Source organism: Rhincodon typus, chromosome 39, assembly GCF_021869965.1.
Source record: "Rhincodon typus isolate 14 chromosome 39, sRhiTyp1.1, whole genome shotgun sequence".
NCBI lineage: Eukaryota > Metazoa > Chordata > Chondrichthyes > Orectolobiformes > Rhincodontidae > Rhincodon > Rhincodon typus.
The window spans coordinates 9,775,977-9,794,415 of record NC_063370.1 but is presented as its reverse complement, the minus strand read 5'-3'; the positions used below and the strand labels follow the sequence as shown (position 1 = coordinate 9,794,415).

General features: G+C 44.6%; 1 protein-coding gene across 2 annotated transcripts in view; it reads left to right on the top strand.

Moving 5' to 3' along the window:
• The first annotated feature begins 13,864 nt into the window (after nucleotides 1-13,864).
• The window catches only part of sympk (symplekin), a 41,808-nt gene continuing 37,233 nt past the window's right edge, over nucleotides 13,865-18,439 (top strand). For both annotated transcript variants that reach the window (XM_020519140.2, XM_020519139.2), the window contains exons 1-5: nucleotides 13,865-14,046; nucleotides 15,333-15,398; nucleotides 16,994-17,047; nucleotides 17,261-17,334; nucleotides 17,550-17,676. In XM_020519140.2, coding sequence (XP_020374729.2) covers nucleotides 13,873-14,046; nucleotides 15,333-15,398; nucleotides 16,994-17,047; nucleotides 17,261-17,334; nucleotides 17,550-17,676 — 495 coding nt within the window. In that variant the 5' untranslated portion in view covers nucleotides 13,865-13,872. The remainder of the gene's footprint in view (nucleotides 14,047-15,332; nucleotides 15,399-16,993; nucleotides 17,048-17,260; nucleotides 17,335-17,549; nucleotides 17,677-18,439) is intronic.

The window sequence follows — 18,439 nt, the reverse complement described above, 5'->3', positions numbered from 1 at the left end:
ACTGGGATACAGTTCCTGAACGAGCTGACTCTCACTGGGATATAGTTCCTGAAGGTGCTGACTCTCACTGGGATACAGTTCCTGAACGAGCTGACTCTCACTGGGATACAGTTCCTGAAGGGATTGACTCTCACTGGGATACAGTTCCTGAAGGTGCCGACTCTCACTGGGATACAGTTCCTGAAGGGGCTGATTCTCACTGGGATACAGTTCCTGATTGTGCTGACTCTCACTGGGATACAGTTCCTGAAGGACCTTACTCTCACCGGGAGACAGTTCCTGAAGGGGCTCGCTCTCACCTGGATACAGTTCCTGAAAGTGCTGACTCTCACTGGGATACAGTTCAAGAATGTGCTCTCTCTTATTGGGGGACAGTTTTATCTCATAAATTCAACCACAGAATGTTTACGACCCTGAAGGTGGCCATTTGGCCCATCCTACCTGTACTGGCTCTCCAAAACTGCAATTCCCTTGGTGTCATTCCCCTACACTTTCCCCAGAATGTCACACATTCTTCCTTTTCAGATAATCTAATTTCTTATTGTAAGTGTTGTATTGTAACTGCCTGCACTAAATCTCTGAGCTGTGAGTTCCAGATGGCAAGCATTCTCTCCCTGTGCCTGCAGTTGGCTTGTGCTGCAGCTTAATGCCAACAACGTGGGTTCAATTCCCGCACCAGCTGAGATTACCATAGCGTCATTCAGCCCGTATCCCTCTTTACTGTTCCTATCCATGTACCTGTCCATATGTCTTTTAAATGTTGCAGTTGTACCCACCTCTACCGCTTCCTCTGGCAGCTCGTTCCATATATTTCGCACCCTCTGCGTGAAAAAGTTGTCCGGCACGTCCCTTTTATATCTTTCCCCTCTCACCGTAAACCTATGCCCTCTAGATTTGGACTCCTCCACCCTGGGGAAAAGACTTTGGCAACTCACCCTATCTATGAAATAGTCTCCTTCTCAATCTCTCCCCTCACCTGAGATATGGTAGCCCTCAGGTTAAACTGCCACCAGTCGTCTTTCTCTTTATAATGAGAGAATAGCCCAGTCTGGTATCACAGTGGCAACTTTATTGGTTTTTGTCTTCCAAATGCTATAAATCTGTTTTTGATTGTGAATCTCTTCACCAATGAGAACTCTTTCTCCTTCTGCACTCAGTTTGAATATCCTTTATTGTCACATGCATTCAGTATTAACTACAGTGAAAAGTGTGTGCCATCGCTTGTACATAAGCACCATTCACAGAATAAAATAAACAAAAACATAACCTTAAAGAGAGTCCGACTTTACCTTCTCTGCTGCTACAGCATACCACTGCCAGGGTCCCTCACCGGACTACACCAGCCCACGCCATGCTGCAGAGAGAGGTGTCCCGCTCCGGGTTTTCCAGCCCACACCATACCGCTGTCAGTGTCCTATCCACGCGGAAGTGAGAATCCGGCTCCAGATTTCACAAGCTGACAAATTGTCCCTGCAGCCACACTGCTGCTGACCCAGAATCTCATAATTTTTTTACACCTTAATCAAATCTCCTCTCAGCCCGTTCTTCAAGGAAATCAGCCCCAACTTCTCCAATCTAATCGTATCACTGAAGCTCTTCATCGCTGCCACCATTCTTGTGAACTCTGCAACCTCTCTTTCTTTCTCAGTGCATTGAGTATAGGGGTTGGGAGGTCATGTTGCGGCTGTACAGGACATTGGTTAGGCCAGTTTTGGAATACTGCGTTCAGTTCTGGTCTCCCTGCTATAGGAACGACGTTGCGAAACTTGAAAGGGTTCAGAAACCCTTACAAGGGTTGGAGGGTTTGAGCTACAGGGAGAGGTTGAATAGGCTGGGGCTATTTTTCCTGGATCGTCGGTGGTTTAGGACTGACCTTATAGAAGTTTATAAAATCATGGGGGTCATGGATAGGGTGAATAGCCAAGGTCTATTCCCCAGGATAAGGGAATCCAAAGCTAGAGAGTGTAAGTTTAAGGTGAGAGGGGAAAGATTCAAAAGGGATCTGAGGGACAACTTTTTCGCACAGAGGGTGGTGCGTGTATGGAACGAGCTGCCAGAGGAAATGGTGGAGGCTGGTACAATTACAACATTTAAAAGGCATCTGGATGGGTATGTGAATAGGAAGAGTTTAGAGGGATATGGGCCAAATGCTGGCAAATGAGACTAGATTAATGTAGAATATCTGGTTGGCATGGACAAGTTGGACCAAGGAGTCTGTTTCCATGATGTACACCTCCATGACTCTATGATTCGCTAATGCCTTCACATCCTTCCCAAAGTGGAGCTTTGCCTGTATAGTACTCTTCTAAACTTCACTGAAGTTCCAGTTGTTGCATTTGAGCCTCGAAGGCAAGCGTCCATGGGATATTTGACAGTGTGGTGCATCACACACTCTCCCAAACTGCTCCTTACCCAAAATCTCATTGTAAATCTTCACAATTATCCTGAATTCAAACTCAGGAACTTGAGAAACTGCCCTGGTGCAGCTTTGCTGGAACATACAGACCTATAGACTGAGTACCACACTGGTCAGAATATTTACTCACTGGTTAACTGGCCAGAGACCATTAATGTCCCTGTTGTGTTTAATAGAATGGACTGGGAGCTGTACAGTTGAGTGGATCTGGCCCCTGTACATTCTGCCATTGTGACACGTTCCAGTTGATGTCACCTGTGGGCCATTCATCAAGACCCTGTCTCTCCCTGTGTCAGTGCTCTCACACTTTGGAGAGAACAGTGAGATGTTAGAATGAGCGACCCAGGGGGACACTCCCCCAATTTACTTTTGCCGAGTGAACATTGGGTGGAACGACCCCAAGAGTCTAATCGAAGAGGCAGAGAAGGGGATGAGTCAGGCATTGATCTGTCGAAGGAAACAAGAAGTCATGGAGCCCCTGAACCTCATTGCTCTCCTTTTTCTGTTAGGAGGTCAGTGATGAGCAGTCAGTGTTTGGAGACCAATTTATGTTGATTGGTTGGGTGAGTGGAGGTTGTCATTTGGAAAAGGGATTTGAGTGAAAACTCCTTTCTACAGCAAAGTGATTGCAATATGGAACACACTGCCCAATAGAGACAGATACAATCATGGTTTCAAGAGGAAATTGGATGAGCACCCCATCAAGGGAAAAATGGGGGAGTTAGACTAACTACATTTCTTTTACAGACAGGCAATTTGAACCTGATGGAACAGATAGTCTCCACCTACACTGTATGATTCAGTAATTATAACTAATCACCATCGCCATTGAGAAAGTGGTATGGAGTTATTTACTGGAGCAGGAAGGCTGACATTTCGGGCCTAGACCCTTCATCAGCCTTCCTGCTGCTATGATGCTGCTTGGCCTGCTGTGTTCATCCAGCTCTACACCTTGTTATCTCATAGTCTCCAGCATTTGCAGTTCCTACTATCTCTGGAGTTATTTACTCTTGGGATGTGGCGAGGCCAGCATTTACTGACCCTCTCTAATTGGCCCTGGAACTGAGAGACTTGTTGGACCATTTCAGAGGGCAGTTACAAGTCAACCACATCGCTGTGGGTCACAGGTCACATGTAGGCCAGACCAGGTAAGGATGGCAGATTTCCCATCAGTGAATAGGTAGGTTTTAAACAGCAGTTGACAATGGTCACTACGAGGTTGGCTTTTCAGTTTTAGATCTTACTGAATTCACATTTCACCGTAGTGGGATTTGAACTCATGGACCCCAGAACATCAGCCTGGGGCTCCAGATTACTAGTTCGGCAACATTACCACTACACCACCAGCTCCCCTGTCTTCTTAGCTACAATTGAGTGACTTTTCAGCAGCCATTTCTGGGGGCAGTAAAGAGTGAACCACACTGTAGAGACACATATAGACCAGACTGGGTAAGGACAGCAGAGCTTCCTGCTTAAAGGATGTAAGGAATACAGATGGCTTTTTAAAATGGCACACACATCTCCTTATCATGATAGTGACACTAACCTTCTATTCCAGATTTTAGTACAGGCTTTGTGCATGGGAAGTCGTGCCTCACAAACTTAATAGAGTGTTTTTAGAGGAAGTAGCCAAAAAGATTGAAGTGGGCAGAGCATTGGATGTTGTCTACATGGACTTTGGTAAAAGGCTTTGACAAGGTTCCACATGGTGGACTGATTTGTAAAGTTAGATCACATGGGATTCAGGGAGAGCTTGTCAATTGGATGCGAAACTAGCTTGATGGTAGGAGACAGAAAGTGGCGTCGGAGGGTTGTTTATCAGACTGGAGGCCTGTAAACCAGTGGTGTGCCACAAGGATTGGTGCTGGGACAACTATTGTTTGTCATTTATATAAATGATATGGATGAGAATTTGATTAGTAAGTTTGCAAATGACACCAAAATTGGTTGCATAGTCAACAGTGAAGAAGGTTAGCTAAGATTACAAGGGGATCATGATCGATTGGGCCAAGGGGCTGAGGATTGGCAGATGAAGTTTAATTTGGATAAATGTGAGGTGTTGTATTTAAGTAAAACAAACAAGGGCAGGACTTACACAGTTAATGGTAGGGCCCTGGGTAGTGTTGTCGAACAGGGAGATTGGGGTTTCAGGTACATAGTTCTTTGAAAATTGTGTCACAGGTAGACAGGGTGGTTAAGAAGGTGTTTAGCGCGCTTGCCTTCATTGCTCAGACCATTGATATAGGAGTTGGTCATGTTGAGGTTGTCCTGGATGGTGGTGAGGCCACTTTTGGAATACTGTGTACAGTTCTCGTCGCCCTGCTATAGGAAGGATATTATTAAATTGGAGAGAGTTCAGAAAAGATTTACCAGGATGCTGCTGGGAATGGAGGGCTTGGGTTATTGGGATAGCCTGGAACTTTATTCACTGCAGCCTAAGAGGTTGAGGGGTGACCTAATAGAGGTTTATAAAATCATGAGAGACATGGATAGGGTGAATAGCAAAAATCTTTTCCCCAGGGTGGGGGATTTCAAAACTTAGACGGCATAGGTTTAAGGAGAGAGGAAAATGATTTAAAAGGGACCTGAGAGGCAACTTTTTCACACAGAGGGTGGTTTGTGTGAGGAATGAACTGCCAGAGGAAGTGGTAGATGCAGGTACAGTTACAACATTTAAAACACATTTGGACAGGTACACGAATAGGAAAGGTTTAGAGGGATATGGGCCAAGTGCAGGCAAGTGGGATTAGTTCAGTTTGGGAAAATTGGTTGGCATGGATGAGTTGGACCGAAAGGGTCTGGTTCCAATAATCAATTGACTTGACGTCATTAGTAATGTAATTAAATAAAATTAACATCCCTCAATTAACCCTCCTCACTTTGACAAGATAGTTCAGTGGTTATGTTTCCAGTATAGAAATGCAGAGGCTAGTGATTTAAGAGATAGTAGGAACTGCAGATGCTGGAGAATCTGAGATAACAAGGTGTAGAGCTGGATGAACACAGCAGGCCAAGCAGCATCAGAGGAGCAGGAAAGCTGACATTTCGGGTCTAGACCCTTTTCTGAAGAAGGGTCTAGACCCGACACGTCAACTTGGCCTGCTGTGTTCATCCAGCTCTACACCTTGTTATCTATAGTGATTTAAGGACATGTTTTTGTTTAATTCACTCATTCATTTAACCTTACACTGATACTTGTCGTTTTGCAGCGATGTTAATTCCCACTCATGGCTTTAAGATCCAAGGCAGGAAGATGAACAATTTTGCATCTGTTGTGAACTGTGCCAATGAGGGTGTGAATTACCTGGCTATCTACAACTATGGCTGCTTCTGTGGGATTGGAGGAACTGGCAACCAACCTGTTGATGCCATTGACAGGTAGTGGGAAGCAATGCCATGCATCATGTTGGACTTCATTTCAGAGGGATTAGAGTATAAAAATAGAGACATCGTGCTCAGATATACACTACATTGACCACACCACAGCTGGAATACTGTGAATAGGTTTGGTCCACTTATTGAATCGTAAAATCCCTACAGAGTGGAAGCAGACCATTCAGCCCCATCAAGTCCACACCAACCCTCCAAAGAGCATCCCATCCAGACCCACAACCTCCCTCCTCTATAACCCTGCATTTCTCACGGCTAACCCACCTAGCCTGCACATCCTTAGGCACGATGGGTATTGCCAATCCACCGTAACCTGCACATCTTTGGACTGTGGGAGGAAACCCATGCAGACACAGCGAGAACGTGCAAACTCCACACAGACAGTCACCTGAGGGTGGAATCAAACCTTGGTCTCTGGTGCTGTGAGGCAGCAGTGATAACCATTGATCCAAAGACAGATAATGTAGCACTGGAGGCAGTCCACAGAAGGTTCACCAGATTGAATGGTGGAGAGGTTGAGTATTGGAATTTACAAGAATGGATTTAGAAAGAACCTTATTGAAATATACAAGATTTTCAGGAGACTTGGCAGAGTAAATATGAATCAGTTGTATCCCCTTGTAGGAGAGTCTAAGACCAGAGGACATCATCTCTGAATAAGGGGCTGCCCATTTAAAACAGAGATGATGAGGAATTTCTTCTCTCAGAGGATGGTGAATCTGTGGAATTCTTTACTGCAGAGGGCTGTTGAGACTAGGTGGTTAAGTGTATTCAAGACTGAGATAGATTTGTAATCAATAAGGCAATCAACGGTTATGGGGAAAGGTGGGAAACTCGAGTTGAGGTTAAGGCTGATGAGTTGTGGTCTGATTGAATGACAGAGCAGACTCAATGGACCAAATGTAGGCCTACGTTTGGTCCAATGCCTTACGGTCTTACAAGAAACACTTTCTGTTCAGCACAACAGCGTTTATTTAGGCAGCACCTTTTGTATGCTAACTCATCTCCAGGCTCTTTAGGAGAAATGTTGTAAATCAGATTTTGACACTCAATCCCATAAGGCAGTGGATGGCCTAAAGTTTGGTTGGAGTGGTAAGTTCGAAGGAAAGAGAGCTTTGGGATAGAATTCCAGAGCTTGGGGCTTGGGCAAATTAAAACATGGGCTCTAATGGAATGATTAAAGTTGGGAATTCTCAAGAGGCCAGAATTAGAGCAGTGCTGATATCTCAGAGGGTCGTGGGTTTGGAGGGGTTTCCAAAGATAGGGGGGCAGTGCAGTTTGAAAATAAAGACGAGAACATTAAAATACTGGCCTTGCATTTCTGAGAGCCCAGTAGTTCAGCAAAAACAGGCATGATAGGACATTGGGATGGAAGTATGGACAGGAGTAGACGAATTTTGGATGGAGTTATAGCCAGTTAGGAGCGTTGCACTCATTCCTTTCCTTGACTCATTTCCTCTACTGCGCACAAGCAACATTAAACATATAAGGCAAGGGATTTTGCAAATTATAATTCAGACTATACAGAGCTCAGTACCAGAGACAAGTCAGCAGGATCCTTAAGTTAACAAATAAGAAAGTAGATATTGCAAAAAAACTAAACAAAAATGCAAACGTTATTGATAAAATGTATAAATGTTAATTGTTTGTGATAATTTATGTACACAAACTCAAAAACACACAACCTCCTCCAAGCCTGGAAAAAGAGTAGTAATTTAAAAGCACTTTGGCCAAGCAGCAGTTAACTTTGAAGAGAAGGATTATTCGCAGGTTTTCCAAAATGTTGGGCTGCAGCTCAGGTCACTTTCTTCACAAGCAATTGGAGTTGGGGTTTGTTCCTGGATCTGTTATGGCTGTTTGAAATTTTTTTTCTGAAGATAGCAGTGTACATTCAGACTTCTCCTTTGAGAATCCTGCATGGTGATGAGGTCTTCCAGTGGATTTTCAAATGACAAAGTTTGATGGGGTGAGGGTGCTTCAGAGAGAGAGAGAGAGCGCAAAGGTTGGTACTCTGTGGCAAGTGCTGTTTCTTCCACCCACAGACTGAGTCATGCAGCCTCTCTCTGAAAGTGTTGTAGATTGACTCGCGTGTGTGTGTCTGTGTGCATCTGTTGTGTGTGTGTATGCATGTGTCCATTTGTATGTGTGAGTGCATCTGTATGTGTGTCTGTGTGCAAGTGCATCTATGTGTATGTGCACGTGTCTGTGTGCATGTGCATCTGTGTGTGTATGTATATTTGTGTTTGTGTGTGTGTGTACATGTGCCTGTGGTAGTCCCTCAGATTGGCAATGACACTTGCCCATTGCAAGACCCTGTGACAATGGGAGGCTGTTGCATTGCAGCTGCGACTCAGTTGCAGCTGACGGGGAAACACACCAGCTCTTAGTCCCACCTACAAACAGATCAGAAGGATTTACTGATTGTGACAATTCTTCTGTTACCCTCAAACCAGAGGAGAGACTTGAAGCCCCTTACGAGAGACCCTCCTCAGAAAGGATTTGTTCTGAGGAAAGGGATGCCAATGCTAATTAGTTGCATTGTGACATTCTCCATCATATCATCTTCTACCTCGAAAAGTCTTCTTCCCATTAGTCCCACAGTTGATCAGCAGTCCACAAACCCGATACACCTTTCCTTGCTAATGGCAAAGCCAACAACCACTAACTTCGTTGTGTGGCTGTTCCTTGGCTGACAAGCAACCCCTTCCCCCTTGGCCCCTTCCAATCCAAACTCCACCTCTAATAACCAAAAGTTCTCAAATGAAGTTTTAAAAAAAAGACTTCGCTACCACTCTCCACTTGCCAGGAAATTCTGAGGGACTCCAGGTCAATTCTGTAGCGTTGGAAATCCTCTGGAAGGCTATGTTGGTTATTGTCAAATGGATTCTCGTTATTACTTTCAGTTGCTGCAGGGAGACTTGCTTCTGTGAAATAATATCTCCTGTTTATACACCCTCACAGATGCTGCTATATACATGATCAATGTTACGGTGAAGCCATTATCATGGGCTGCTCCATTTGGACCACACTGTATATTTCACGCTGCTATGACGCTGTCCCCACATGCGGTAAGTAGAACAATGAACCCAACCAGATTTGCTCTTAGGAAGATCCACTGCCTCCCTGTCCCCTCGCTTCCCCTCCACACAAGAGTGTCCACCAGCAATGCTGACTTTGCATAAACGATAGGCTGATTCTAGCTCTTGGAGAGAAGGACCTGGTGAAGAGGAAACAGAAAAAAGGTGAAAATGGGTCATTTTCTGGCTGGTGGACATGTTACAAACATATGCCACAGGAATTAGTTCTGCGACATTGAGCTATATAAGTAATTTGCATGAGGGGACTGAAAGTGTGGTTGCAAAATTGCAAAAAGATGTTGACTCTCACTGGGATACAGTTCCTGAAGGGGCTGATTCTCACTGGGATACAGTTCCTGAAGGAGCTGACTCTCACTGGGATACAGTTCCCGAAGGGGCTGACTCTCACTGGGATACAGTTCCTGAAGGTGCTGACTCTCACTGGGATACAGTTCCTGAAGGGGCTGATTCTCACTGGGATACAGTTCCTGAAGGAGCTGACTCTCACTGGAGGGACAGTTCCTGAAGGTGCTGACTCTCTTCGGGATACAGTTCCTGAAGGTGCTGACTCTCACTGGGGGGACAGTTCCTGAAGGTGCTGACTCTCACTGGGGGGACAGTTCCTGAAGGGGCTGACTCTCACTGCGGGAAACACATTATAATAAAGTTAAATCTAATACAAAGGTTACATTTACACAAAATATTCTTGACTTCTAACATTAAAACCACACCAGTGCAATGGCACAGCTATGGTTATGATTTATTGATAAGGGTGAATAAATTGTGAAGATCCCAACTCTGCCTTCTTCAATCTTAAAAATTTAGAAAGGAGCCAAACAGGCTTTTGGCCTTATAGCTGTCACTCCAGACAGAGTATTGTCTTTACTTTGTTCACAATCCCATGCTGCATCACTTTGTCAAGTGAAGCTAAGGACAGTCACATGATATGAAAATATTAACATCTACATTAGTTAGAGTTAAGCAGAATAACAACACTAGATTAATTGATAAATATGTTGATCTTATCGAAACTTTATCAATCGTGAAATTTTAATTTCCTGACTAATCCTACATCTGGCCTTGCCAGTGATGACTACATCCCTCAAATAAATTACGAGTAGGTGATTATACAATTCTTCATCTGAAACCTTTACGTGAATCTGCCTGCACCATATTTTCCGACAGCATATTCCAAATCCTCATCGCACATTGTGTGAAAAAAACTTCACTCTGTCTCCTTTACTTCTTTTGCTGGTCACCATCTTCTCTGGATGTCCAACCTGCTGCCCATACAATCAGTATTTATGTCTATTTTGCCTCAATCTTTTGTGATTTTGAACAGGTCAATCAAATCTGAATGTTCTCAGATGAGAACAGCTCCAGCTTTTCCCGTCTATTCAGGGAGCTGTAGCCTTTCATCCCTGGAAACAGTTTCATAAATCTTTTGTGCACCCTATCTGTTACCTTTATTTTTGAAAAATTATTGAATGGGATGAGCATCGTTGGCAAGGCTGGTGACACTACCATTTGTTACCTTCACCCTCCTGAAGTGCGGTGTCTGGAAATGGGCACAATTAGAATTGGGTATTCTACTTGGGATGTTCTTCGGAGGGTCGGTGTGCACTCGATGGGCTGAATGGCCTGTTTCCACTCTGTGGAGATTCTATTTAAAAAAAAGGCAATTAGGGATTGTCAAGAAGCACTCACCTTCCTGGAGATGTCCATTGATCACGAAAGAATCAAACTGGATATAAGTGTCAAAAACAAAGTTGCTGGAAAAGCTCAGCAAGTCTGGCAGCATCTGTGAAGAAAAAAACAGAGTTTTGTTTTCGGTGACCCTTCCTCAGAACATAAGTGTACATTTATGGTCTCCTCTTTTACAGGTGGCTCATGGCTAACATGGTTTCCGTGTGTTAATAAGCTGTGCGAATGTGATCTGACAGCTGTCAAGTGTTTCAGAAAACATTGCGACGAGTTCAACCAGAGTTTTGTGCATTATAACCAAGATCTGTGTCAGTCCAGCCTCACGCCAACTCACAGTGAGGCGATAGAGATGGGAAACCCACCGCCAAGCATTTATCCAATGAAATGTTCCATGTCTAATTGATGGGGATTTCTCTTCTGTGGTCTCATTGATTTTGTGGTCACTGAGTGTCTCTCCTGTTTGAATTTTGTTGCTGTTTTAAGCTTTCTTTCATTTACTATGTAGTTCTGCTCAAATAAAATGCAGGGTGGTAGTCTCTGCTGGTTTTACTGATTGGACAATGCATTGCTGGGTGCTGGGGTGGGTGTTCGTAGCTGGCACAGAAATCAGCCTCAACTCTGGTTATCTCTTGGGGGGCAATTCCTGAAGGGGCTCACTTTCGCTGGGGGGACTGTTCCTGAAATTGCTGACTGTCACTGGGATACAGTTTACCTGAAGGAGCTGACTCTCAATGGGATACAGTTCCTGAAGGTACTGACTCTCACTGGGATACAGTTGCTGAAGGTGCTGACTCTCACTGGGATACAGTTCCTAAAGGTGCTGACTCTCACTGGGATACAGTTCCTGAAGGCGCTGACTCTCACTGGGATACAGTTCCTGAAGGTGCTGACTCCCACTGGGATACAGTTCCTGAAGGTGCTGACTCCCACTGGGATACAGTTCCTGAAGGGGCTGATTCCCACTGGGATACAGTTCCCGAAGGTACTGACTCTCACTGGGATACAGTTGCTGAAGGTGCTGACTCTCTCTGGGATACAGTTTTTGAAGGAGCTGACTCCCACTGGGGCACAGTTCCTGAAGGGGCAGACCATTACTAACACCAGATTTCAAACACCATCCAATACATTTTTAGTATATGAGTCACAATTGCAAGTCAGTCGGATATTTTACTATGTTGTGTAACAAAAAGCAAGCAACGCATACCTGTCCAATGAAACATCCCTGCACAGATTTGCCCAGTAATTCTGACAACAACTTCACAAATTATCCTAGTACAACGTCACTGCAACCTGCAGATCTACAGAACACACGAGTCAATTTATTGAGACATTGATAAATGGGGAAAGACCATTAATGTCCCTGTTGTGTTTAATAGAATGGACTGGGAGCTGTACAGTTGAGTGGATCTGGCCCCTGTACATTCTGCCATTGTGACACATTCCAGCTGATGTCACCTGTGGGCCATTCATCAAGACCCTGTCCCAACCCTTGACAGTGCTTTAAAAATTATAGAGTTGCACAACACAGAAACATACCCTTTGGTTCAACTCGTTCACACCGACCAGATATCCCAAATTCATCTGGTTCCATTTGCCAGCATTTGGCCCATATCCCTTTAAACCCTTCCCATTCATGTACCCATCCAGATGCCTTTTAAATGTTGTAATTGTACCTGCCCCACAACTTCCTCTGGCACCGCATTCCATACACGCACCACCTTCTGCATGAAAAAGTTGCCCGTTAGGTCTCTTTTAAACTTTTACCCTCTCACCTCAAACTTAAGCCCTCTAGTTTTGTACCCCTCCCACCCTGGGAAATAGACCTTGACTATTCACCCTGTCCATGCTCCTCATGATTTTATAAACTTCTGTAAGGTCACCTCAGCCTCCGACACTCCAAGGAAAATACCCCCAACCTATTCAGCCTCTCCCTATAATTCAAACCCTCCAACACTTCAAACATCTTTGTAAATCTTTTCTGAAGCCTTTCAGGTTTCAAAACATCTTCCCTAAAGCAGGGAGACCAGAATTGAACACTGTATTCCAAAAGTGGCCTCACCAGTGTACCGTACAGCTGCAACATGACATGCCAACTCCTATATGATGAGCACTGAGCAATAAAGTCAAGCATACCAAATGCCTTCTTCACCTCCCTATCTACCTGTATATCCAGTTTCAAGGAACTATGAACCTACACCCAAGGTGTCTTTGTTTGGTAACATTCCCCAGGAACCTACCTTTAAGTGTAAAAGTCCTTGCCTGATTTGCCTTACCAAAATGCAACACCCTACATTTATCTAAATTAAACTCCATCAGCATTTATGGAGAGAGAAAGAGTTGGTTCAATGAAATAAAACAAAGAACTGCATATGCTGAAGATCTTAAACAAAAACAGAAAGTGCTGGAGAAACTCAGCGGGTCTGGCATCAGCTGTGGAGAAAAAGCAGAGTTAACGTGTTGAGTCCAGTGACCCTTCTTCGGAACTGTTCTGAAAGTTAACTCCATTTCTCTCTCTACAAGCACTGCCAGACATGCTGAGATTCTCCATCAATTTCAGATTTTGTGAAATAATTAATTCTGTTTGTTTTTTCTGGTTGTTAGCGGACGTGGAGAGGATGTATCCTCATGTGGGGCAATCTAGAACAAGAGGTCATAGTTTTAGGACAAGGGCTGGCAGATTTAAAACAGAGGAGGAACTACTCTCTCAAAGGGGCCTGAATCTGTGGAATTCACTACCCTGGAGTGTGGTGGATGGCAGCATATTGATTCAACTTGAGGAGAGTTAGATAAATTTTTAATTAGTGATGGGTTTAAGAGTTTCGTAGTGCGGGCAGGGAAATGGAGTTGAGGATGAGATGAGATCAACTGTGATTGCATCAAATGGCAGAGCAGGCACAAGGGACTGAATTACCTACTCCTGTTCCTGCTTCTTATGTTGTTATACAAAAGCAAGTAGTTGCCAAAGAAACTCAGCAGGTCTGTGCAGAGAAAGCAAAGTTAACTTTTAAGTTTAGTGACCTTTCTTTTGTTTGTCGCCTGAAACTGACAGTCAAACTGCTTCAACCTATTAGCCACTAGCAACGTGCAGTGAGGGAGTTCATTTAGTCCAGGTTAGCAGATGGAATGATATAGATTTGGACAGATGAGAGAGAGCACTGGTCAGAGCTGGGACAATAAAGGTGCCAATAAAGTTGATCGAGGACCGGCTGCCGCGGCGGTTGCCGGGAGTTGTAGTTTAGGAGGGGGGTTGCGCAGTGGGTTATTACCGCGCAGCCCCTACAGCACATGCGCAGTGCCGGGCTGGGTCGAGCCGAGAGGGGCAGGCCTCGGGCTTCAGGCTTGGCGATGGCCGCCAGCGCCCCGGCCGCGGAGAGCGGCTCCTCCCGCCGCTGTCTCGCCACCCAGTATTTTAATGAGGAGGAGAATAACGCGATCGAGAGCCTGACTACGAGCGAGCGGGTGAGGGGTTTGGGGGAAGAGAGAGAGCGAGAGATTTGGTGGGGTTATTGGGGGGGGGGGTGGGGGTGACAAGGGGGCAGGGATGATGGAGGGCAGGTGTGAGGGAGGTTTTCTGGTGGGCTAGGTGAGAGAGATGTAGGTGGGACACTAACCTAGACTAAATGAACTCCCTCACTGAACACTGCCAGTGGCTGTTGTGGGGAGGTCAAGGGTGGAGGTGAGGAGGTTTTTGGGGAGTTGAGAGAGAGAGAGAGAGAGATAGATAGATGTGGAGTTGGAAGGTGTAAGGGAGGTTTTTAAGGAGTAAGGTGAGAGGGTGTTTAGGATGAGTGGGGAGGGGCTGATGGGGGGAAGTTGAGGGAGAGGAGCGGGAGTATGGAAGTTTGGGAAGTGCTGGTTTGGGGGTATTGGTTGAGGTACAGTTTGGGTGGAAGGCAGAGGGGTGTTGGGGGAAAGGTGAGGGAGAGCAAGGTTAAGGGAGAGGATGGGGGTTGGGAAGGAGCAGGTGTGTTTGGAAGGGAGTGGGCTTTGCGGAGGGAGGAAAGGAGTATTTGAGAGGTGGGGAAGGGATGTGAGAGGAGTACGGTGATAGGGAGGGGAATGTGCGGGATGGGTTAGGGAATAGGAGAATAGGGAGTTTGAGCTGGGGGCCCCAGGCAATGGAGGAGCAGGTTAAAGAAAAGGGGACTTTGGGTGTTGGAGGGCGATTAGGGCAAAGGGTTGGGGGAGGTGTCCATTTCAGAGGAGGTGGTGGTATACCCACAGTATTGTTTGGAAAAAAAAGTTCCAGGATGAAAGTCTCAGATTGCTGGGCTGGTAGAGATTGTAGAAGTAGGGAGAGGTGGGACCATGGACTTGAAAATGAGGATCAGGATTTTAAGACATATCTTGACCAGGGGCCATTGTAGATCAGTGAGCACAGGGTGATGGTGAATGGGACATACCAAAGGAAATTCTTTCTATCAATCTTGTAATCATTTTATTACCTCAACAAGATCAGCCAACTTTATTAAGTCAGAGGAGGGTAGGCTTTTTGTTATACAGCAGTAGTGTCTCTACCTCTGAACCAAAATTTCTAGGTTCAAGTTCTCCTGCTCCACAGGAGTGTCATAACGTGAATGAACAGGTTGATTAAAAACATCTATAAAGTCAGAATACATACAAGCCAAGTTTATACAACTGATCATTGTAATGATTTGTATTATTGGAATTACTGTAAGCTTATAAGGTGGCAGCACACCTATTGAAGACTGACTGCGGAGTAACTGATTCATTTTGCCTTGTAGGTGGTGGATCTGTTGAATCAAGCAGCACTGATTGTCACTGACAACAAGATCAGTGTTCTCAAACAGGTGAGTGGTGAATAATACTGAAAAGCAATAATACTGCAGTCTCTGGAAATCTAAAATAAGAACAGCGCAGGAAAAACTCCAGAGATCTGGCAGCATTTTGGAGAAAGAAACAGTTAATTAACTGAGCCCAATATGACTTCTTTAGAACTCAGTAATTTGGGGAAAATGTACGGAGCATTTAATGTTAATCTGTATAAGTACCTCAAATCCTGCTAGTCAAAAGCTGGCTAGATATTTTTACAATTTTCCAATTAACTCAGTAAAACTTAAAAATAACTTACCTGGACAATTTATTTCATTATTCTTTCATGGGATGTGGGTTAGGTCAGCGTTTATTGCCCTGAAGAAGATGGTGGTGAGCTGCCTTTTTGAACTGCTGTGATCTTTGGGCTGTAACAACGCCCACATTGCCATTTGGAAGAGAGTTCCAGGACTTCAGTTACATGCTGGATTGGCACAGTGTGACTGGGGGCAGGTTACCAGCTTTGCACACAGTTTTTATCGGTGCTCCAAGTGCCCCTTGACCCGTACTTCGGCAGCCTGAACCAAATTGCCAGCAAAGCCTCGGTCCCAAGTGTACCTGTATCAGTGGAGCGTCTGAGCCTTGCTTGTGTTTAGTTGGTCGATGCACTCTATGGCAGTGGTTCTCCAACTTTTTTTTTGTCCACTTAGGGCAAAAGGCCCCACTGGAGCACCTAACAGTCCTGACCCATCCAGCTTCCCTTGCCACCACAAGAAACACTAAACAGCATTCGTGGGGATAATGCTGCTTTTGAGGTGATCCCTGATTCCAAGCTGGAGAGCTTCAATCTCGTGTCAGGCTCCACAATCAGTTTCTCTTTGTCTCTAACCCATGCATCTGATTGCACTCATTGTCTCTTTATATACAGAGAAATAAATCTTGCTTGTGAAAACATGTTACAGTCGCATGTGCTTGTGCGGCGTGTGTGGGAGGCAGTCTGATTGTGTGCCATGCGAGTGGTGGGAAAGAGAGTTTACTCTCTGAAACAGCCATGGCTGTTTCATTCCCAGTCAGTAGTTTGCATTTTGTCCCATCTAATGGATCATCTGGAGCACCCTCACAGACTAGGCTACAGTCTGGTAACAAATCAATATCAGATGTTTATGTGGGTAGAAAAACAAAACAAAATTGCTGGAAAAGCTCAGTAGGTCTAGTTGCATCTGTGAAGGAAAAAACGGAGTTAAAGTTTAGGGTCCGGTGACCATTCCTCAGACCCTTCCTTGGTCTGAGGAGGGGGCACCATACCTGAAATGTTAATTCTGTTTTTCCCTTCACAGATGCTGCCAGACCTGCTGAGCTTTTCCAGCAACTTTGTTTTTTTGTTTCTGATTTACAGCATCTGCAGTTCTTTCGGTTTTTATTGTTTATGTGGGTAGTCTTTGTTCTGACCTTTTCTCAACACAATGATAATGCCCCTGCCTCTCAGCCAGGAGATCTGGGGTCAACTCCCACCTGCTCTAGAGGTGTGCGTAACATCACTGAACAGGTTGGTTAGAAAATATCTACCTGTCCTGCATTAAACATGTAGAAATATACACTATGGGTTTCATTGAGTCTTTATTTCTTCCCCCAGGTTCAGGAGCTGATTTTGAACAAGGATCCTACGCTTCTTGACAACTTTCTGGATGTCAGTAAACAGAACATTTTCTAGCCTTAAGAGGAGGTGGTGGTGTAGCTCGGCTTGTTGGTTGGAGGGAGGGAGGGAGGGGGTTGGGGTTGCTGTTGCGCTCTGGCCAGGGTCCAAAAGCAACACTGGGGTGCCATTGATTTCTGACCATGCATTCAAGTTCATTTGAAGTGTTGTAACGGAGGAAACTAACAAAAGCCTTATCCTTTGCAGGAAATCATTGCATTTCAGTCAGATAAATCCATCGATGTTCGCAAATTTGTCATTGGATTTATGGAGGAGGCATGGTTAGTATTTTGTTTTCACTTTCTTTTTCCTCTAAAACACACTTCTGTCAATCCTTAATTGGATCTCTTTACATTATCTTCTTTCTTTATTTTATGTAAATGAGAACGGCGCTCATGCACCGCGATAATATAAAGTTTTCACTGTTTTATATTGAATACATGTGACAATAAATGATTTGATTTGATTCAATTCATTTAATTCTTTTCTTTTCTAGCAAGCGGGATAATGAGCTGCTGCCAAAGCTAATTGCAAACCTCAACATGTTGCTAAAGGATGAGAATGTTAATGTTGTGAAGAAGGTTATATTGACCATGACACAGTTATACAAGGTGGCACTCCAGGTAGGTGGTATGCATATCCTGAATCTGAGGGCATGTCACATTTGACACCCAGGGATTCAGCTGCAATGGGCGGTTCGCTCTGTGCAGTTGCTACACGGTGAAAGGGAATGCACGCTACATGATGGAATACTGAGCAGTTTAGAGGGACGAAAGCATTTTTGGGTGCATGTCTACAAATGGTCACAACTCGCTCATGCTCTGCTATTCCCAGAGTCATCCCCAAAGCTCTTAAAAGGAATACGCAAACTATCTGATTTTCAGACTCAGGTTGTTAGAAAGTATAGACCAGGTTTCTATACCAGGTAAATTTGCTATATATTACAGATCTTTAGATTCTAGTTACAGGTCAGCAATTAAACCAAACTGATAAACTTTACACATTTTAATTCTTAACCGTATATAAACCCACCCTTACTCACATACACGCGCGCGCACACACACAGAAAACAATCTTTGTTCACAAGATCGGTTTGGTTGGTACTTGCTTCTCTTAAGATTTCTCCTCAGCCTTCCTTTTGCCAAATGCTTTCACTAGTTTGCAAGAGGCACAGAGTGGCTACTTCACTTATGGAAGTTCCTTGGTTTTTCCAATTCAAAGTCAAGCATGCAATATCTGCTGGAGGAAAGTTGATCAGGTTCAAAGTGTTTATTACAGAGAACTGAGAGAGAGTGCATTTTGTTGCTGTAAATCTGGTTTCTGTAGTCTGACTAGGTTCACTCCTGTCTTGCGCACAGCTGAAGCTGTTCACCTACCTGACAAACA